This window comes from Carlito syrichta, unplaced genomic scaffold, assembly GCF_000164805.1.
Source record: "Carlito syrichta isolate Samal-C Ts95f unplaced genomic scaffold, Tarsius_syrichta-2.0.1 Scaffold316346, whole genome shotgun sequence".
NCBI lineage: Eukaryota > Metazoa > Chordata > Mammalia > Primates > Tarsiidae > Carlito > Carlito syrichta.
The window spans coordinates 722,604-746,095 of record NW_007260442.1 but is presented as its reverse complement, the minus strand read 5'-3'; the positions used below and the strand labels follow the sequence as shown (position 1 = coordinate 746,095).

At 44.9% G+C, this 23,492-nt stretch overlaps 1 protein-coding gene across 2 annotated transcripts in view; it reads right to left on the bottom strand.

Annotated features, from left to right (window-relative positions):
- Positions 1–23,492, bottom strand: part of SGK1 (serum/glucocorticoid regulated kinase 1) — a 138,224-nt gene that overhangs the window by 6,682 nt on the left and 108,050 nt on the right. Inside the window, exon 1 of one of the 2 annotated variants that reach the window (XM_021707052.1) lies at positions 692–890. The exons of the other annotated variant lie outside the window; for it this stretch is intronic. Within the exon in view, the coding sequence (XP_021562727.1) occupies positions 692–725 (34 nt within the window). The 5' untranslated portion in view covers positions 726–890. Of the gene's footprint in view, positions 1–691; positions 891–23,492 lie in introns of those variants that run through there. 2 annotated transcript variants of the gene reach the window in all.

Genomic DNA, 23,492 nt, shown 5'->3' with positions numbered 1-23,492 from the left:
GTGCCCCCTCGCTGCCGAATGCCCTGCCGTTTCGGAGGTGCCTGCTGGACCCGGCACACTCCGAAACACCAGCTGTGCCACCACGAAGAGCATGTGAAGCTCTTCCCTCGGGCTTGGGCAGGGATTTGTTTTGCAGGCACAACCGCCTCATTTGCCCTAAAGTGATCTCCAGCCGCCAGAGCTCTTTGGTTTGCTCAGTTTGCAGCAGCCTCAAACGGGGAGAAGGAAACACACATCCTCTCTCTCCTGGAGACTGGCTGGGAAGTTTGGACTGGTGCCCACTCTTAAGAGAAGGGCTTGCTAGTGCCTGAAATTGACGCTCCAACCCGAAGCAAGGTTTAGGTGATTCCAAATCACAGGTACCGACCCCTCGGGCATAGATTCTCCATAAATATGACATTACTGCTAAATGCCACCCATATCCCAGGACAGTCGCCCAGTCCCGTTCTGCTTCCACTTGGTCCCTTCCCCTCTTGAAAGAGCAAATTTTGTTCAGACTGCACAACAGAAGAGAAACACTAGCCTGCATAAAGATGTGTGCTTGTTTTAAAACATTAACCAAAGAACCCTTCCATCAGCAACCCTCCCCTACACCGCCTCACGGTGCCTTCTCCATGCCAGTAACCCCAAATCCTTGGAGGCATCTTTGTTTTCCCCACCCTACCCAAATCACAGTACTGAAAGCACGCACCTTTCAAGGGGGATTTAATAGCTGCTTCTTTCATTCTTCAGGGTGCACCGGATGTGTGTGGGGAATTACTTTCTGGAGGCTGGAGGTAGAGCTCAGCTAGGGGCTGGAGTAGCCTCCCTGCTGTGTGCCTCTGATAAGGCTGGAGGCTCTGAGATGACAAGAGAGCACGAGAGCCAGAGGCGGCTGTCCCTGTTCTGTTGTGAATTCCATTTTATATCAGGGCAATTTACATACAGGAAGGGAGCAAGCTGCAAAGTTCAACACTGGGGCATTTATTCCTTCCCCTTGCAACATCACCAAGAAAATTACAGTCATCAGCGTCCTGGGTTTATAACCCCCCAGCAAGACACACAAGAAAGGCAACTTAGCTGATCATCATCACAAAGCGGTCCAGAGAAAATTCGAAACACACGCAAGGGGTTTGTGTTCTCACGGGGGCTCCGAGGCAGGCAGTCGGGAGGAAAGTGGAATTCAGGTCGGAGGGGCTCTAAGCGGGATAGAGAAGAGGCGCAGCCGTGTGATTTGTGGTGGGGACAGAAAGAGCACATCTGATGTGCCCCGTCCTCCCCTGCCCTACTGTTCAGCACTTGGAGACGGATGGTCTGCAAACTTATCATTTAACGCAGAGAATCAAGTTGTTGAGACTAGCTTTCTTCCAACCGGATACCCGGTGGGTGGAGCAGGCGCCCCCTGTTCTGTCCCAGCAACCCACGAAGACTTCCGAGCAGGAAAGTGACACCCGGCGTGGGGCGCACGGGGGCCGGGGGCGGGGGAGGGGACCGTGTGCGGCGCGCGCCGGTTCACGCCGCGCCGGCTTTAGGTTGCCCTGTGGCCGCTACTCAGGCGCTTGGTCTGTTCTTCCTTCCTGTCGCCAGCCTCTTTCTTTGGTCCAGATAGCCCTCCTACGGGAGGAATTGGCCCCTTTCCTCCGACTCCCTGGCGGCGAGGGGCCCGGGGTGACTCACCCGGCTCTGCTTGCAAATGCAACCTAGAGGGCGGTCGAGCTCTCTGGGAGAGCCTCGCCAGAACCACGACCTGCCCCAACTTCCCTCCTGAAGTTGATTTGGCCGGGAATGTCTCTACACCTTGTGCAGTCTACACAAAACACAGACGGCTTGCTATGAGATAGGCGAATTACTTCCCCGCTCCTCCAAGCCAGTCGTCCCACATTTGTGCCTCTACTGGGAAAAATGAAGTCAAAACTCTCCAATGGAAATGACTCACCGAGATGGAAAGTTTGCACTGCAGTGAAACATTTCCCTGGGCATGAGTGTTTTAATACTTCAGAAAAGTGGTTTTTTTGCTCCACGATTTCTCCTTACTGATAGACTATCAATACTAAAACCTGAAAGCTTCGCTGAGATATGGCTTTCTTCACTTAAATGTCCACAAATTACTGATACTTCTAAACATATTAGAGGAAATATTTCAAAAAATATTTTAATAAGGACTTAACTATATTCACTCTTGGACGATTTCTTAAATGTGTCAGCTGTTAGTTATGATTCTTTAGATGTGTTATCTTCCTTTTTCTTTTTTTTTTTTTTAGCTGGAGTCTCACTCTGTGTCCCAGGCTAGAGTGCAGTGGCACACTCATGGTCACCACAGCCTTGACCTGCTGGGCTCAGGTGATCCTTCCACCTCAGTCTTCCAAGGAGCTGGAACTACATGCACGCACCACCATGCGTGGTAATTTTTTGATTTATTGTAGAGGTGAGGTCTCACCAAGTTGCCCGGGCTGGTCTCCAACCCATGGGCTCAGGCAATTCTCCCACCTCGGCCTCCCAAATTGCTGGGATTATAGGCATGAGCCACTGCGCCCTGCCATTATCTTCTATTGATAACAGGGCAACGTTTTGTATTGCTCCAAGTGTCATAAATTGTAGAACAATCGTGTGCACAGTTTAGGTTCCCATACTTTGTGATTCATTGTTTGATGCATATAGAAACCTTTCCCTGGAATAGCCTCATAAAAGCACATAGAAATTCCAGAAAACATAATTACTACGCTAGAGAGTAACTGAATAGATCAGTTTTTGTTGAAGGTTGTCACCAAGTGCATGTCTTTTTTTTTTTACAATTTTCATCAAACAGAAAATGATGACAAATGAGTTTATTTATACTGGCTAATGTAGACAAGTAACTTGCAATGTGGTTATTTAAATGTCTAGTTATAGAACACAAGTCCTATCATGATTATTGCCTTCCATATTAATAATTGTCAAAATTGACATGCAAAAAGAAGATAAGCATGTGAGACAGTAGATAACTAAGAGAACACCACCTATCATCATAGTGTTAGGAGTTATTAAAATCCAGAAAACGACATGCTTTATTTATTGCAGGGCTGTTTTTTTTCCCCAAGATGGAAATACTGACACTGAATGATGTCTTATACCCTAAAGAGTCAGGCCTCAGGAAGGTTGGTAGGAACGTAGGAGCATGGCTTTGTAGTAAATTTTTACGTCGATCAGGGGGCAAATTAAAGAGGAGAAGCTTGTGGGTGCTTTGACATGGAAGAAATGAGAATCTAGATAGCCACAAACCAATGATTCTGTGATGAGCTGAAAGCTTACCCTGTCTCCATCTTGGGAATGCTGTCAAGGTCTGATTTAGCTTAACCCACAGAACAATAAATAAAAGTTAAAAAAGCCCCAGCAGCTAGAATACAATATGATAGGTATGATAGGTAAGGAATGGTACATATCTGACAGCTTTACATTTAGCTCTCAGGATTGACCTGGAAAATGATGTCCAAGGAACTTTGCATATGATTATGAAAAATGATACACAGGCCTGAATAGAAGAGTAAATTGGAAAAAAAATTTTAAGTCAAAAGTCAACATTATCTGTGACTTTATTTATTTATTTATTTATTTATTTTTGAGTTAGAGTCTCTATAGCCCAGGCTGGAGTGCAGTGGCACACACACTCACCGCCACCCCAGTGTGGACGGACTCCAGCAATCCTTCCACCTCTGCCTTCCAAGTAGCTGGCCAAGTAGCCAGAACTACAGGCATAAGCTACCCACCTGGCTCATTTTTTTTTTAATTGTAGAGATGAGGTCTCACCAAGTTGCCCAGACTGGTCTTGAACCCGCGGGCTCAGGGAATCCACTCGCCTAGGCCTCCCAAAGTGCTGGGATTACAGGCTGAGCCACAGAGCTCGGCCTGTGACTCTCTAAACTCAAGAGGACTGTGGCTTTACTGAAAACCTTATATACTATTGACACAGCTTTACTATTAGATATTTGCATGTTAAAAGGCCATTCATCAACTCAAAAACATTAATTTACAATAATAAAACATCAAGAGATGGGTCTGAGAGCTCTGGGTGAGAAGCCTTCTGCTACATCTGGCCTAGTCTGCCTCCTCTCCCTTCTTTCTGTCCAGGGTGAATCCACATGGGGGTTCCCCTACAATTCTGACAGCCCCAATCCTTCTTGAGACGCACATGTTAAAGTTGTAACAAACACGAAGATAATATCAAGGCCTCTCTTTTACTCTTACTTTATTTACAAAGGGCCAAAAGTAAATAAGGAGTCTGGCTTTCTGGCGGACATCTTTGGTTAAACTAAAGTAAAACCTGAAAGCTTTAATTAGCTCATGTGACTCTCTCTCAAGTCTCTCCCATCTGTGACACTATCATCAATCCAGCAAGAAGCAACAGAAGCTCAGGCCACCCCTGAGGACTGTTTCCTGTAAACTCTACCTATAAATTGCAGCGGCAAAAGAAGACAGATGTAACAGTAACCAACAGGAGAAAAACCAGCTGTGGAGATGTCACTCTAGTCGGTGACACTGAGGCCTGCCACCTGTGCAGTCTTTGACAAGGTGCTCTCTAAACCTTAATCTTGTATCTGTATAATAAGGATAGCAAAACGTCATAAAAATTGTGAGATGTAATGGAAGTAATTTACATCATGAACCTTCCATAAAAACCCAAGAGAACTTGGTTTGGGGAACTTCTGGATAGCTGAACACAATAGGGTCCTGGAGGGGTGCGGGTAGGGGGGTGTAGAAGCTCTCTACTCCATCCCATAACTCACCCATGCTTTTCTTCACCAGTATTCTTTGCAGTATTTTTTTATAATAAACCAGTCAATGGGTCAAGCACGGTGGCTCACATCTGTAATCTCAGCACTCTGGGAGGCGGATGCCAGAGGATTATCTAAGCCCACAGGTTCGAGACCAGCCTGGGTAACACAATGAGACCTCGGCTCTACAATAAATCAAAAAAGTAGCCATCATGGTGGTGCATGCCTGCAGTTCCAGCTACTGGGAAGGCTGAGGTGGAAATATCGCCTGAACCCAGCAGATCGAGGATTTGGTGGCCATGAGTGTGCCACTGTGCTCCTGCCTGAGTGACAGAGTGAGACTCCAACTCAAACAAACAAACAAACAAACAAACCAGTAAACGTAAGGGGAAAAAAAAGAATTTAATCAGCGCTTCTCTCAAGTTGGAATTTCATGTAGAAAATATGACGTAGCCGGGCTCGGTGGCTCAGCCTGTAATCCCGTGCCTTTGGGAAGCTGAGGTGAGTGGATTGCCTGAGCCCGAGGGTTCGAGACCCGCCTGAGCAGTGAGACCTCATCTCTACAATAAATCAAAAAATCAGCCGGGCGTGATAGCGCATGCCTGTAATTCCGGCTACCTGGAAGGCAGAGGCGGGAGGATCACCAGAGCCCAGCAGGTCGAGGCTGCGGTGGCCGGGAGCGGCCACTGCATTCCAGTCTGGGCGACAGAGTGAGACTAACTCAAAAAAAAAAAGAAGGAAATATGACGTGTCTTTGTTCGACACCCGGGCACCCTATTCAGCACATCACAACTATAAACAGGATGTCCTCACACAGCACAAAGGGCTCCAGCACATCAAAATAGTGCATGCATCGGGTGATTATGAGCAGTGATGGCAGTGCAAGCACAGCCTGGGCCACCTCACCTTCTGGGCCAAGGGACACGCCTGTGTGTTGGGAATTCCAAGAAAGGCCTGAAAGATGATCCACTTTGTTCTCCAACCACCCCTCCTCCATTCAGTCTCCCTCAAAGACAATGCCCCTGAATGTCCTAAATGCCATGATGACTGAATAAATATTTGCTTACCAAGTGTTTGGAGTAGACACTTAAGTTTATAGGGTAGAGAGTAAAGCCAAAAGCAAACTCAAGGGAGATGGAAAACAGCAGAACGCAGGTATGGGTCTACTGAGAGGGTGGAGTCACCAGAAGGTCAAGGAAGGCCAGTCAGCGCTTAGCATGCCTTTTCTAGGTCAATAAGCTTATCCTCCAGGAGTGAAAAGAGGAGCAAGCTCCACCTGATCCTGGCCTCTTGTTATTTTTAATCATTCACACATCTGTGGAGCACCTTACTTATGTATTTACTCATTTATTGTATTGGTATATCATAGCTGTATGTATTTTGGGGGTACGTGTGATATTTTGATACATGCATACAATGTACAATGATCAAAGAAGGGTAGTGGGGATATCCATCATCTCAAACATTTATTTTATCTCATTTTATTTTACTTTTGAGTCGGAGTCTCACTCTGTCGCCCAGGCTGGAGTGCAGTGGCATACTCATGGCCACCGCAGCCTCAACCGGCTGGCCTCCGGCGATCCTTCCGCCTCAGCCTTCCGAGTAGCTGGAACTACAGGCATGCGCTACCATGCCCGGTTAATTTTCTAAAATTATTGTAGAGACAAGGTCTCACCAAGTTGCCCAGGCTGATCTCAAACCCACGGGCTCAGGCAATCCGCTCGCCTCGGCCTTATGTCTATATTTTTTATCCCTACCCACACATACTTCACTCACTCACTTGCTCTCTCACTCACACACAACTGTATCTATAATCTATCTATATCTATCTATATCCTATTGATTCTGTTTCTCTTGAAAACCCTAATACAAGTGTGTGTGTGTGTGTGTGTGTGTGTGTGTTTGTAGAGACAAGATCTCGCCATGTTGCCATGTTGCCTAGGCTGGTCTCGAACCCCTGGGCTCAGGTAATCCTCTCACTTCCGCATCCCAAAGTGCTGGGATTACAGTTAGGAGCCACTGCGCCCAGCCCACACGTATACATTTATAACCACAGATATGAAAGTACAGTTACCCACCAACCTGGCACTAAGCATTTGTACCACTTGCTCATGTGTTGTGGCTCTTGACATTTCTGACAACCTGATGGTCATTCTGTTGTGACTTTAAAACGACTTTGTCCAGGCTGGCACTGCACAATAAGTTATCTTTTATCAAGTCCTTATTGTATAGAGAAGGATATTTTGAAAGGATACAAAATAGGAGGGTTTGATGCTAAATGTTCATTCAGGCTTTCTGGCAATATGAAAGTTATGGAGAACTGCTTGACTGCAAGATAGGAAGAAAACACTCTGGGGCGGCTGCATTGTCCCTGAGCCTGGAGCAGGAGGAGCCTTCGGAAGGTCTTGAGGAAAGTCGGTTGAATGACAAGAGTCAAACAGGTTATGATGGCATATTTTTCCTATAAATCAGATTCATACATCATTCATGAAGAGAGATCTTCCTTCTTTTTATTGAAAACCAGTATTAAATCGTTTCATTTACCAAGCCCTTCTGAGTGCTAGCACCCTGGGCACAGGGATACCATGGAAAATGAAGTAGATACCATCCTTATCTTACAGACTGCTTTCTAGTGGGGAGAAGACCAACGATAAACCCAAGAAAAATGTCAGATGATAAAATGAATATGTGGATAATAGAAATAGGATAAGTGACAAAAGATGGCCAGCTGGCTTCTTTAAGTTCATTGTGCAAGTGATATTTCCTTGGCGATCTGAATGGCAAGAAGGAGCCTGTTATTTGCATGCGAGGAGGAAGCATTCAAAATGGAGGACACAGAAAGGACACAGTCCCCCAGACAGATGCAGCTTGGTCTACAGAAGGAAGAGAGTGCCACGCCACAGCAGTGTAAGCCTGGAGGGAAGGAGAGTAGAAGGAGGGGGCAGAGACAGGCGGGACCTGACTGGAGAATAGTAGGCAGGTAAGAAACTTGAATCCTATTGCCTGGCCTTTAAAGAACTCAAGATCCAGACAGGCACCTGAGATTTATGTAACCAAGAGCACAAATCCCTTACTAAAATCTGCTGTGCTGGACATAGGGGACAGGTTCTAAAGGATTTGCTGGGTGTGGTGTATTATGATAAGAAGCCATGCCAGGGGAGAAACTCTGGTTTCTCCACAAGTTCCTTTTGGATTTATCTTTTTCCAGACAACACAGATAGCACAGTATCAGAGATGCAGAAGAATTTCCAGCTCATTCCTCTCTTGAGAAAGTAGATAGTCTAATGATCAAACATACCTGTGGTTGATTTTAATGACTTTATGGCATAGCTGGGCCTTAGGAAAAGTAGAAATGTAAGCTCACGTTTGCTTTTGGAAAAGTACAGACTGCTTTTCTATCTACAAAAACAACTCGGCTGGGCGTGGTGGCTCATGCCTATAATCCCAGCACTTTGGGAGGACGAGGTGAAAGGATTGCCTGAGCCCACGGGTTCGAGATCAGCCAGGGCAACTTAGTGAGACCCCATCTCTACAATAAATCAAAAAATTAGCTGGGCATGGTGGCGTGTGCCTGTAGTTCCAGCTACTTGGAAGGCCAAGGTGGAAGGATTACACAAGCCCAGTAGGTCGAGGCTGTGGTGGCCATGAGCATGCCACTGCACTCCAGCTTGGTGACAGATGAGACTCCTACTCAAAAATAAATAAAATAAATAAAGATATCATACCTAATTTCCAAATAAAGGGAATAATAAGGTAATGGTTCTACCTAATATGGTACAACTATTCTATAAACAACCAAAAACACACTAATTTCTTCTCCAGAAGAGAAAAGGTAAAGGTGAGGCTTGCTCCTTTCTTGATAGCTCATAACTTAAATACTATAATATAAACTTAACAGTACTTAAATACTGACATAAGGTTATCAGATATTATGCTACATGATAAAGGAACATGTAGTAAAAACAAAGACATTAATATATGTATATGTACATACAAATGTATTCTTTTTATTGAGTCGGAGTCTGACTTTGTTTCCTAGGCTGGAGTACAGTGGCACACTCACGGTCACCACAGCCTCAACTTACTGGGCTCAGGCTATCCTTCCACCTCAGCCTTCCCTGGAGCTGGAACTACAGGTGTGTGCCACCACGCCTGGTTAACTTTTCTTGATTTACTGTAGAAAAATGGTCTCGCCAAGTTGCCTGGGTTGGTCTCAAACCCCTGGGCTCAGGAAATCCCCTCGCCTCAGCCTCCCAAAGTCCTGGGATTACAGTTGTGCACTGCCGCGTCCAGCCACAAATGTATTTCTAATAAAACAGGAGAGAAATACTCATGACAATGGCAGTTCTCATTTCCATAACTGGTCACATGGTCATAGCTAGTATTTATAACTCCCTTCCTCTACTACCCATTCTATATTTCCAGACCATCAGCAAGAACCTCAGCTGGTTATGGTTCTTCATCTGGCAGGGGACCCAAACCTTCATTCTTGAAGAGTCTGGGCCATTTGTAGTCTTGTCTGGATTGGATTGCTGTAGTTTCTCATTGACTTTAATCACAGGGCATGGCAATACCAAAAGTCACTCTAAGGGATCTTCCGTATTCCAGACATACTCCTCTTTATCTCCACTGTGGAACAGTAGGCCAATTTCCCCTTGATAGCCTGGATCTGTTACCCCGGACAACACCAGAACTCCCTTCTTAGCCTGTTGACTCAGAGGCATCTTAACTACTAGTTCAACAGCATCTTTGTTGTGACTCCTCATGGCAGCATTCCTCCCTCTAGAACTAAGACCTCTAGGCCAGCAGATCACAAGGTCACAAGAATAAGAAGTGGGTCACTAGGGCTGATGGTGAGTGGTGCAGCTACCATTTCCATCCCTTGATTCCTGGATCCATGAAGGCTGGCTATGGAAGAAACGGTACCATATATTGGATGCTTGTTCAGAACACACATATGGCTTTCTGGAAAACCTTGGCCCAGTTCTGCAAAGCACCATCACCTAGCTGGCACTGCCACTGCAACTTCAAAAGGCCATTCCACTGTTCTATCAGGCCAGTTGCTTCAGGATGATGGGGACTATGGAGAGACAAGTGAATTCCATGAGTATGGGTCCACTGCCACACTCCTTTGGCTGGGAAGTGAGTTTGCTGATCTGAAGCAATACTGTGTGGAATCTCATGGTGGTGGATAAGACATTCTCTGAGTCCTCAGATGGTAGTTTTGGCAGAAGCATCGCATGCAGGGAAGGCAAATTCATATCCAGAATAAATGTCTACTTCAGTAAAGATAAAACACTGCCCCTTCCAGGACAAAAATGGTCTGGTATAATCCACTTGCATCCAGATCACCCCAGGGAATGGCGCCATATTGGGCTCAGTGCTGGTCTCTGCTGCAGGTAAAGGGCACTCAGGGATGGGTACAGCCTAGGCTGCCCAGCCCAGGCATAACTTCCATTGCTGTCTCCAGGGCTACTTGGTTCATGAGACCCCTGGCTGAAGACGGGGTGGCTAGGAAAGAGGCTCGCTGTGTTCACAGAATAGGTTATCCTATCCACTTGATTATTAAAACCCTCCTCTGCTGAGATTGTCCTTTGGTGAGCATTCACACAGTGCACAAATATCTTGTGTTTTTTTTTGAGTTGGAGTCTCACTCTGTGGCTCAGGCTGGAGTACAGTGGAGCTCATGGGCACCGCAGCCTCGATCTGCTGGGCTCTGGTGATCCTTCCACCTCAGCCTTCCAGGTAGCTGGAACTACGGGCATGTGCTACCACACCCAATCAATTTATCTATTTATTTATTTATTGTAGTGACAAGGTCTCTCCAAGTTGCCCAGGCTGGTCTCAAACCCACGGGCTCAGGCAATCCACTAGCCTTGGCCTCCCAAAGTGCTGGGATTATAGGCTGAGCCAATGAGCCCAGTCGAACACAAATATCTTTACCTTTGTTTTTGTCTATTTGTTCGGTCCATTCAAAGAGGTCTATCCACATACCACTTCCCTAAATTTCTTTCTCACCAATTTTCCAATCACGTTCCTTCCAAGTCCCTGACCATCCAGCCAAGCCACTGTCTCCCCACCATGAACTGGAATCTAATCACAAAGTGGGCCATTTTTCTTTCCATCCCAAGTTAGCGACCAGGAGCTTGAAATTTTGCCCGCTGGAGGATGTCCCTTCACCACTGTCCTTCGGGGACTTGGCAGAAAGATACTGTAGTACTGCCCTAATATACATATATGGGTACATACGCAACTGAGAGCATCAGTAACCCAGTGTGGTCTTACACAAAACATGAGGGGTGACATACAGCTTTAACTCGCATGGAGACATAAAATGCAATAACCCATCAACTCTATACAAAGCAATAAAACTAAGATTTTCATTTCCTGAGGATCCAACATCTTCATTTGCTGTTTCGTAGCACGTAGTCAATTTCAGAGTACATTTCACCATTTTTAGAACTTTCCTGGCTGACTTTGATATTTAGGTTTTGCTGTTTTTGTTGTCCTCCCACTCCCTTTTATCTAATCATTTGCAACATGTTTTGTAACCCTATGAAAATCGAGCACTGCATCAATTCATCAAGCAAAAAGTTCAAAAAGAGATGACTGTGTAGTCTTAATTATACTACCTGACCATTCAGTTAATAGAATGGAAAATATTAATTGGGTAACAGTATAAAATGCAAAGTTTCAGCACTAAATCATTTTTGGTTTTTGTGGAGACTTCTGAGTTTTATATTTCACACAGTACCAACACCACTTGGCGATGAGAACATGCCAGAATATGGCACCTTAGTCCTTCTGATGCCTTCAAACAAAACAAGACAAAAAAAATTGAGGTGATAGGATCACCTGAGACCAAAAGGTCAAGGTTACAGTAAGCTATGATTGTGCCACTGCACACCAGCCTAGGGGTAAGACTGAGAACCAATCTCTAAAAGTTAAAAAAAGGAAAAAAGAATTGAACTCTATACTCATTAAAAAAAATGACTACCAAAGAGATAAGTCTATTTCCATCAATTAATAACTGCAATGATTCTTTTTTTTTTTTTTGAGTCAGAATCTCACTCTGTTGACTAGGCTGGACTGCAGTGGCATGCTCTCGACTACCACAGCCTCAACCTGCTGGGCTCTGGCGATCCTTCTGCCTCAGCCTTCCAAGTAGCTGGGACTATACGCATGTGCCACCATGCCCAGCTAATTTTTTTTTCTTTTTAATTGTTGAGACAAGTTCTTGCCAAGTTGCCCAGGCTAGTCTCAAACCCCTGGGCTCAGGCAATCTTCTTGCCTTCACCTCCCCAAGTGCTGGGATTACAGGTGTGAACCACCACACTCAGCCTCTATTTCACAACACATAAAATATTGCTTAAAATCCAAAGCCTTAGAATGTAAACTTAGATCCTCATGATACGCCTATTTAAAATTCATTCTTCAAATCACATATACACAAATGTTGTTTCTATGCCTTATTATATAGCAACATAAATCCTGTTTAGCAAGTTCTTTAACAAGCCTTGACATTACCTTTTAAAAGCAGGAGTATTCTCTTTTCTCTCTTTACTACACTGCAAGTACTGTACTTTTATATTTACAGGCTACTGTTACACTCATCATGGATGGCCGCCTGCCTTCCGACTTTTCCTTTTATAATGGGGACAAGCAGCCCAAGGACAGGGCTGGGTCCTGACATCCATCATTTCTAACCCCACTTGCCACCATTCTCTGCCTCCTTTCTATCTCCTGCTTCACAGTTTCTCCTCTTAGGACTTTGATTTTCTTGAGGATTATAGGTTCCTGAAGGGCAGAAAGGGATCAGTTCCATCCCTTTTAAAAACCATTGTAAAGAATTAAAATGAACATCACACACATTAAAATACCAGAAAGTACATTAAATAAAGATGTCAAAGGCACATAATGATCCCTAACACAGCAGCACAGCCAGATTCCTTCCAGGAACAAGAGTAAAAGTGCCTAAAACAGGAAGCCTTGTTAGTACAGGGTACTACAGAATCTAAGATCTCAGCATCCCCAGATGTGTCAATGATTTGTTTTCTCAAAGAGCAATTCTTTCCGATTTTCACAGACTGCTTTCTCATACTATGTCTTGCAACGAGACTGGGTGAAGGCACGTGGCTTTATTTTGCAATTTCTAAAAGTAACCCAACAACTCTGTGCTAACTCACCTTAGTGCCACCGCATTCATGTGTTCATGGGCGTGAATGACAGTTCAGAGCAACACATTGAACGCATGTCTCCCTCTTTGTTTTAAAGTTCTAAGTTATTGTATACATGAAAGGTCGGGTTTTTATTTGGACAGCACCACCAGCCTCATTTCATGCTACTCACAGAATCATGAACAGACACTATTGGTGTTAAAAGGACCTTTTAGTGTTTTTCATAATTGGTAAACACCCATTAGTGTGGATCATAAAATCAATTTAGGTGTTTAAATAAGTCTTTAAGAAAAGTAGAACAGCCGGGCTCGGTGGCTCAGCCTGTAATCCCACGCCTTTGGGAGGCTGAGGTGAGTGGATTGCCTGAGCCCGCGGGTTCGAGACCCGCCTGGGCAGACGAGACCTCATCTCTACAATAAATCAAAAAATTAGCCAGGCGTGGTAGCGCGCACCTGTAGTTCCAGCTACTTGGAAGGCTGAGGTGGAAGGATCGCCGGAGCCCAGCAGGTCGAAGCTGCGATGGCCAGGAGCGGCCACTGCACTCCAGTCTGGGCAACAGTGAGACTCCAACTCAAAAAAAAAAGAATGCAAATATAGACGTTATGACACCAAAACCCCTGCTTCTAACTAGGAAAATAAACGGTATCCGTTATAAATAACAGTTCTTTGCATATTTATAGGCAACTATCATTATTCTAATTTACACTATTGTGTTTACACTATGGTGTTTACACTATTTTGTTTATAGTCTGTCTGTGTCTGTTCAATGTATCTATATGAGCTCTCAAGGATGGAAACTGACCCTGTGTGGTGGCCCATGCCTGTAATCCTAGCTCTTTGGGAGGCTGGGGTGGGGGCGGGGGGAAGATTGCTTGAGCCCAGGAGGTTGAAATCAGCCTGGGCAACTAGTGAGACCTCTCGTCTCCACAAAAAAATCAAAAAATTAGCTGGGCATGGTGGTTCGTGCCTGTAGTCTCAGCTCCCTAGGAGGCTGAGGTGGAAGGATTACCTGAGCCCAGAAAGTTAAGGTGAGGCTGCAGTGAGCTGTGATCACACCACTGCACTTCAGATGGGGCAACAGATTGAGACCCTGACTCAAAAAAAAGAAAAAAGAAAAAAGAAAAAAAGAGGGTGGAACTGTTGCCTCTGTCCCCATAGAACCTAGCCAAGTGCTGGGCTGAGAGATCATCTATCTCTCTCCTGTAAAACAAACTTGCACTTGACTCATTCCCTCCCTTTCCCGGCTCCCACTGGCAAGATCTTAAGAGTCTGAATCTCATCCTTTACTTACTGCACTTTCCCCAGACACTTATGTCCATTTTGAAGCTAGTGAGTTTTCATTGCATCGTTCCACTCTGGCCTTTTGGAAGCAGTGGAAAGAGAATTGGAGGAGTTTCCAGAATTGACTTACAATTCAACATTTAGCATTGAGCAAGTACTTAACTTCATCCAGTATCTTTAGGGTTACACCCATTTTGCTAATCTCACAGGGTGACTGGAAAGATCAGATGAGATTACATATGGGAGGCCGTTTGGAAACTCAAGTGCGTTTTGTAACTTAATACTCACAAGAACAGCACAGCTTAACTAAAAATATAAAATTTTCCTGTAAGAGCCAAACTTTTCAAACACATGGCAAGAGCTAATGGCCACGTGTTCCCGAAGAGGAAGGGGAAGGATTCTGAGGGTTGCTCACTGTACTCTGTTTCAGTGACTCCAGCCCACCCTGAGACAGTTTTACCCTAAATCCTTTTGCATTATGATTGCTGTCAATTTACATCTTAAAAGAAAAAAGAATGAGCCGGCTCAGTGGCTCAGCCTGTAATTCCACCGCTTTGGGAGGCCCAGGTGAGTGGATTGCCTGAACCCGCGGGTTCGAGACCCGCCTGGGCAACTTGGTGAGCCCTCATCTCTACAATAAATCAAAAATTAGCCGGGCGTGGTAGCGCGTGCCTGTAGTTCCAACTACTTGGAAGGCTGAGGCAGATGGATCTCCTGAGCCCAGCAGGTCGAGGCTGTGGTGGCCATGAGCATGCCACTGCACTCTAGCTTGGGCAACAGAGTGAGACTACAACTCAAAAAAAAAAAAAAAAAAAGAATCTTTAGAGTTGATTTCCCATTGTACAAATGATAGCTGGGCTCCGTGGCTCATCCTATAATCCCGCACCTTGGGAGGCTGAGGTGAGTGAATTGCCTGAGCCCGCGGGTTCAAGACCCGCCTGGGCAAATTTTTGAGACTCCAACTCAAAAAAAAAAAAATCAAAAAAACAAAACAACAAATAAGTTTGCTGGGGACTCCCTGCCTTAAAGTCTAATTCTGTTTTCTGAAAATCTCCCCGCACTCCTGCCACCGCAGCCCATCCCACCCCTTTCCTTATCCCTTTACTTCCTAACCCACACTTGCTCTTCCCTGTGAGTCATGTCATTTCTGCGATAGCCTGTTTTCATGATCAGTTATTGAATTATTTTTCTTACTATGTACAATGTTAAAGTTGTAAAATAATTTGTATTAAAATGTTAAAAACTGTGTTTACATTTAACAAAATAAAATACTTCTGGTTTTAAGGGCAAGAGCAAAAATCCTTTGCTCCACTTATTTTTTTCTGTGACAGACAAAACTTGAGGGAGGATGCAGTGGCTCATGTTTGTAATCCCGGCACTTTGGGAGGTGGGAGGATTGCTTGAGCCCAGCAGTTCGAGACCTGCCTGGACAATATAGGGAGTCTTGTCACTACAAAACAAAACAAAAATTATCTAGGCATAGTGGCTTGTGCCTATAGTTTCAGCTACGTGGGAGGCTGAGGTGGAAGAATTAGCCAAGCCCAGGAAATCAAGGCTGTGGTGAGTGAGACTCCAACTCAAAAAAACAAACAGAAAAAACATATTAACTTGATATATTGTTTTACACGTTGTTAAACTAAATTTGGCCCGAGGCTGACCCTGACCTTGAATCCCTCCCTGACTGCAAATTGGTACATAAACAAAGTGAAAGCCTAATTTAGGATTACAGTAAGCCCTCACTTAAAGTGGTCGATAGCTTCTTGAAACCTGCGACTTCAAGCAAAAGGTCATACGCGGAAACCAATTTGACCCTAGAATAATTGATATAAAAAAGCTTTAACTTCCTATGGCATACTTCCGCTCATGAAAACACAACCAAACTTCTAAACACCAAAGCACCGCTAATATTGAACAATGAGATATATGTGAGCTATGCATGCATTTTTAAAAGATTAATAAAAACAAGGAAGATCATTATTTACCCAATGATTCCAGTTCAGGACGGCGGGTGGCCGGAGCTTATTCCAGCAGCTCAGGGAACAGAGCAGGCAACAGCCCTAAACAGGACACGGTCCCACCGCAGGGAGCACTGGCAGTCACACCCACGCTCACACAGTGCGGGACCACCTAGACGAGCCATAACTTCACGTGCTAATCTTCGGGATGTGGGAGGAAAGCAGAGTGGCCAGAGAAAACCCACCGGCACGTGAGGTGTAAATTACACACAGATGAGGCCCCAGCTGGGAAAGTGTTTTTTTTTTCTCAATATTATAAGTAATGATGTTGTTTGGGAACCTGGTATGTATCTTTTATTACCGCTAGTTGAGTCTCAGCCAATCACAGGCCCTGAGTTTCATTCGGCCAATCACAGGCCCCGAGCTTCAGTCGGCCAATCACAGGTATCGAGTTTCGGCCAATCACAGCCACCAAGCTTCAGCCAATCACAGACTGTCAACTGCTCAGCCCACACCCAAACAGGACAAATTCCGAGCTGTAAATGACCAAGCTCTTCTGTATGTACCTCACGTCCATTTTCTGTCCATAAATGATCCCTGCCCAGTGGCGCTCTCTGCACTTATTTTGCTTCTGAGGGCTGCCCAATTGGAGAATTGTTCTTTGCTCTAATAAACTCGGTTACATTTAACTAGTTAAAAGTTTTACAGCATTATGGATCATATATTATCAGGCACTTTTGGGGCAAAAAGAAAGGCTGAGTGTTTCAGCATGTTTAAACTAATAAAGTACATGAGACTGGGCGTGGTGGTTCACGCCTGGCATCTCAGCACTTTGGGAGGCTGAAGCGAGAGGATTGCCCGAGTCCATGGGTTCGAGACCAACCTAGGCAACTTGGCGAGACCCGGTCTCTACAATAAATCAAAAAAATTAGCTGGCTGTGGTGGCACACGGCTGTGGTTCCCGCTACTTGGAAGGTTGAGGCGGAAGGATCGCCTGAGTCCAGCAGGTTGAAGCTGCGGTGGCCGTGAGTGTGTCCCTGTACTCTAGCCTGGACGACAAAGTGAGATTCCTACTCAACTAAATAAATAAATACATAAATAAAAATAAAGTACAAGAAGGCATTTTTAACTCTAGCCGCAATTAAAATTCACTAGAGTTTTTTTTTTTTCCATCTGCTGTCATATTAGCCTTATTTTAAAATAATAAATAAGGCCAGGCGTAGTAGCTCACGCTTGTAATCCCAGCACTTTGGGAGGCCGAGGTGAGAGAATTGCCTGAGCTCAGGGTCCGAGACAAGCCCGGACAACCTGGTGAGACCTCTCTATAATAAATTAAAAAATTAGCAAGTCATGGTGGCATGTGCCTGTAGTTCCAGCTACTTGGAAGGCTGAGAGGGAAGGATTGCCTGAGCCCAGCAGGTCAAGGCTGCGGTGGCCATGAATGTGCCACTGCACTCCAGCCTGGGCGACAGTGAGATTCCAACTCAAAAAAAACCCCAAAAAACCGAAATAAGAAAATTCAATAAAAAATGAAAAAGCAACTGTGCTAAAATTAGGAAGTTTCACTTAACCTATTTGTCTTTTTTTAAGTGAGAAAGCTTTCTGATACTATTTTAACTATATTATAAAATGCCTTTTAGAACAATGGCAATCAAAGATCTGGGGCATAAAATGAATAATTTGGATAAAATGGGCACTAGAAAATACTGTGTGAAAGTGTTTTAAAAGAATCCTGGGGAATCAGAAAAATCAGCCATTATGAGAGACTGCTGATTTAGCCTTTATTAAAACAGTAGAAATAACAAGCAATTTTGGTCAGAACAAAGAGGAAAAGAAAATTGTAAGTTTCACTAGGCAGAAACAGATTTTGCTCCAACTGGAAAGCTTCAGAAAGCTAAACCCTTAATTTACATAATCTAAGGCAGAATGAGGGGATTATTCTGTTGAGCTACCCTAATCTATAGTCACACATTCACACATTTGGCATCAGGACAGTTGTTGAGAATCAAGCTTGACCAACTTTTCACTGCCAAACATAACTCAGATGCTAGATGAGTATGACTCTAAGTATCTTTACACAGAGGAATTTAGGAATGTCATTTCACTACTCACTGGAATAAGTAACCACTGGAATAAGTAACCGATCCTTGAACTTAGAACTCTAAAATATTGTAGATGGTTAAAGTCATGTAAAACTCAATGTTTTTTGCTTTACAGATCCTAGCTTAAGCGTGCAATATTTTATCTAAACGACTGTCTAAGATTCTCTCCAGCTTGAGGATTTTAAGTCTAGCCATATGTCTATTTCCAGGAAGCTTATCAGTCTTATGTCTGGAGCCCCAGATAATGAAAGAGCAAATGATGAACTTCACGGTTCAGGGAGAAAAAACAAGCTATAGTTCCAGTAAAGTATAAAATGGTGACAGAAATGATAAAGTAAAATGTATTCTTGGCCGGGCTCGGTGGCTCAGCCTGTAATCCCATCACTTTGGGAGGCCGAGGTGAGTGGATTGCCTGAGCCCGCGGGTTTGAGACCCACCTGGGCAACTTGGCGAGACCTCATCTCTACAATAAATCAAAAATCAGCTGGGCGTGGGAGCGCGTGCCTGTAGTTCCGGCTACTTGGAAGGCTGAAGCGGAAGGATTGCCGGAGCCCAGCAGGTCAAGGCTGCGGTGACCGGGAGCAGCCACTGCACTCCAGTTTGGGCGACAGAGTGAGACTCCAACTCAAAAAAAAAAAAAAAAAAATGTGAATCTTGTGAATCTTATGTGAGGTAATTCTATGTAAATGCAATCCTATGTAAATGGCAATTCTTTTTTCAAGTAAAAGTAAAACATAAATTGACCACCAAATATATGTGCTAAACACAGTTCTAAGTATCTTTTTTTTTTTTTTTTAGTTGGAGTCTCACTCTATTCCCCAGGCCGGAGTGCAGTGGCACACTCATGGCCACTGAAGCCTCAAGCTGCTGGGCTCAGGGCTATCCTTCCACCTCAACCTTCCAAGTAGCCGGAACTACAGGTGCACGCCATCCTGCCCGGTTAATTTTTTAATTTATTGTAGAGATGGGGTCTTGCCAAGTTGCCCAGAGTGGTCTGGAACCCCTGGGCTCAGAAAATCCTTTCACCTCCACTTCCCAAAGTCCTGGGATTATAGGCGTGAGCCACCATGCCTAGCAGTTCTTTCTTTCTTTCTTTTGGAGTTGGGGACTCACTCTGTCACCCAGACTGGAAGGCAGTGGCACACTCCCAGCCATCACAGACTCCACCTGCTGGGTTCAGGTGATCCTTCCGCCTCAGCCTTCCAAGTAGCTGGAACTACAGGCACGCGCCACCATGCCTGGCTAATTTTTTGATTTATCACAAAGGTGAGGTCTCCCCAAGTTGTCCAGGCTGATCTCGAACCTGTGGGCTCAGGCAATCCTCTCATCTCGGCCTTCCAAAGTACTGGGATTACAGGCGTGAGCGACCATGCCCAGCGCCGTGCCCAGCGCCATGCCCAGCAGTTCTGAGTACCTTTACAACATTATCTTCTTTAACCCTCACAAACTTCTATGATCTACTTCTACTATTCCATTTTTGTGCATAGGTTAAATAATTTGCCCAGTTGGGCACAGCGGTACATGCCTATAGTCCCAGGTACTCTGGAGGCTGAGGTAAGACAATCCCTTGAGCTTGGAAGTCAGAGTCCAGTCTAGGAAATACAGCAAAACCCCATTCCAAAAAAAGAAGATAAAGAAAAAATAATAATTTGCACAAAGTAGTAGACAATGAAATCTGCAGCAAACTCAGGAGACCTTACTCAAGAGTCACAGCACTAATGACAACAGATTCTACACTACTGGCCAGTTTCTTGCTGCTCCATACATGGCCTGCTGGTCAAGTCTCAAGTCTGACATGAGTTCAGTTTACTGAAAAATACTTGATTCAGGAAGCTAAGGATAACTGTGGCTACCTGTTTTAAGATAGAGGAATTAGTTTGTATAAATTTTGGTCAGATGTGGTGGCTCATGCCTATAATCCCAGCACTTTGGAAGACAAAGGCAAGAGGATTGCCCGAACCCGAGTTTGGGATCAGCCTGGGAACTTGGTGAGACTTCGTCTCTACAATAAATCAAAAAATTAGCCCAGTGTGGTGGTGTGCACCTGTAGTTCCAGCTACTCGGAAGGCTGAGACAGAAGGATCATCTGAACCTAGCAGGTTGAGGTTGCAGTAGCCATGAGCATGTGACTCACTTCTCCCTTCCCAAATTCCAAGTAACTGGAACTACAGGTGCCCACTACCACCTCCAGCTAAGTTTTTTTATTTATTGTAGAGACGAAGTCTCGCCAAGTTGCCCAGGCTGGTCTCGAACCAGCAGTCTCAGGCAATCCACTCGCCTCGGCCTCCCAAAGTGCTGGGATTACAGGTTGAGCCACTGAGCCCAGCCAACAATGTGAGTTTATATGGGGTTCTTCATTTGACAGCATAAAAAGTTGTGACTGTGCCGAGTGCAGTGGCTCATGCCTATAACCCCAGAAATTTGGGAGACCAAAGTGGAAGGATCTCTTGAGGCCAGAGTTTGAGACCAGCCTGGTTAACATAGAGAGACTCCGCTTCTCCAAAAAATTATTGAGGTGTGGTGGCGAGTGCCTGTAGTCCCAGCTCCTCAGGGGGAGGAAAAGGACTCCTGAGGTGGGAGAAAAAGGACTCCAGAAGTTGGAGACTGTAGTAAAACTGTGATCATGCCACTGTACTTTAGCCTGGGCAACATAGTGAGACCTGTTTAAAAAAAAAAAGTTGAACCAGGTGTGGTGGCTCACACCTGTAATCGCAGCACTTTGGGAGATGGAGACGAGAGGATTGCCTGAACTCAGAGTTCAAAACCAGCCTGAGCGACTTGGTGAGACCTCATCTCTACAATAAATCAGAAAAAAAAAAAAAATTTAGCTGGGCATGGTGGCTCATGCCTGTAGTTCCAGCTACTTGGAAGGCTGAGGCTGAAGGGTCACCTGAGCCTAGCATGTTGAGGCTGCAGTGGCCATGAGCATGCCACTGCACTCCAGCCTGGGTGACAGGGTGAGAACTTCAACTCAAAAAGAAAAAAAAAGGAAGAATGTTTAAATAAAAAAATCAATCCAGTGTGGTGGCACATGCCTGTAGTTCCAGCTACTTGGAAGGCTGAGGCAGAAGGATCGCCTGAGCCTAGTAGGCAAGATTATGGTAGCTGTGAGCAAGCCACTGAACTCCAGCCTGAGCAACAAAGTGAGACTCCAACTAAAAAATTAAAAAAAAAAAAATTATGACTGGTTAATTCCACTTGGGTTAATCAGTCAAGAATGTCAGCAGCTATTGTCATGTTAAGGTCATTACTGATCAAACTTCAACACATAAAAAGCAAAATAGGCCAGGCACCAATGTTCATGCCTGTAATCCCAGTAGTTTGGGAGGCCTAAGTGAGAGGATTGCTCAAAGCCTAGGAGTTTAAGACCAGCCTGGACAACGTAGCAAGACCTCATCTCTACAAAAATAAAAATAGTAGCTGGGTGTGGTGGCACGTGTCCGTAGTCCCAACTATTTGGTAGGCTGAAGGGGGAGGATGACTTGAACCCAGGAATTTGAGGCCTGTAGTGAACCATGATTGTGCCACTGCAGCCTGGGCAACAGAATAAGACCTGGACTCAAAAAAAAAAAATTTTTTTTTAAAGAAAAAAACAACAGCCTGAATGTCAGTTAACACTGGCACTGATTTTATGACTGCACATCCACAAGAAGTAAAAGTAGCCACTGAGGAAACCAATCTTTGCATAGAGTTTGTTTTGTTTTGTTTTCTTTTGTTTGAGTCGGAGTCTCACTGTCAATCAGGCTGGAGTGCAGTAGCACGCTCATGGCTACCACACAATCTTGACCTGCTGGTCTCAGGTGATTCTTCAGCCTCAGCCTTCCAAGAGACTGGAACCACAGGCACGTGCCACCACGCCCGGCTAATTTGATTTATTGTTGAGATGAGGTCTCACCATGTTGCCCAGTCTTGAACCCCCTAGCCTCAGGCAATTCTCTTACCTCTGCCTCCCAAAGTGCTGGGATGACAGATGTGAGCCACTGTCCCCCGCTTGCACAGGATTTTGATGTGTGATGTTTAATGAGGTTTAGTTAGGCCAAAGGATAATTCTAGGTTCTTATGCTTATGTCCTTGTTTTTTCCAAAGCCTAGCTTCATTTCTGTTCTGATTGATAACATTTTGAAACTTTGGAATTCTTCACTGCATGAAAGATGACTTTATGACTGAAGCAGTTACCATTTTTGTAGTTCTACCTAAGTGAGGTCAGTCCACTTATAGGATTTTCATGTACCCGCAGACTTTTACTAAATAATTTACCTGTATTATCAAGAGACAAAATCTGCCATGAATACACTGGCCAGTATTAGATGAAAAATTTTTGTGTAAGTAGATTATGTTTATCTTTTACCATATTTCTCTCTCTTTTTTTTTTTTTTGAGTTGGAGTCTCACTCTGTCACCCAGACTGGAGTGCAGTGGCTGCTCCCGGCCACCGCAGCCTCAACCTGCTGGGCTCCCGCGATCCTCTGCCTCAGCCTTCCAAGTAACCAGAACTACAAGTGCGGAAACCAGTCTTTGCATAGAGTTTGTTTTGTTTTGTTTTCTTTTGTTTGAGTCGGGGTCTCACTGTCAATCAGGCTACCACGCCCGGCTAATTTTTTTGATTTATTGTGGAGATGAGGTCTCGCCAAGTTGCCCAGGCGGGTCTCGAACCTGCGGGCTCAGGCAATCCGCTCACCTCAGCCTCCCAAAGCGCGGGATTACAGGCTGAGCCACCGAGCCCGGCTATATTTCTCTTTTTTGTTGAATAACACTATGCTTTGGGAGAGAAAGCAGCTGTTTTCTAGATATGAGTATTAGAGTGTTTTGTTTTTTAAGAGGAAAAAATCTAGAAATTGTCTTCACTTTTAAGAATTTGTGTGGCTGAGTATGGTGACTCATGCCTGTAATTCTAGCACTTTGGGAAGCCGAGGTGAGAGGATCGTCTGAGCCCACGGGTTCAAGACCAGCCTAGGCAACTTGGCGAGACCTCGTCTCTACAATAAATCAAAATATTAGCCGGGCATGGTGGTGTGTGCCTGTGGATCCAGCTACTTAGAAGGCTGAGGCGGAAGGATCGCTGGAGCCCAGCAGGTTGAGGCTGCGATGATTGTGAGCATACCACTGCACTGCAGTCTGGGCGACAGAGTGAGACTCCAACTCAATAAACACATAAATAAACAAAAATAAAAATTTATGTAGCCAGGCTCGGTGGCTCAGCCTGTAATCCCGTGCCTTTGGGAGGCTGAGGTGAGTGGATTGCCTGAGCCCA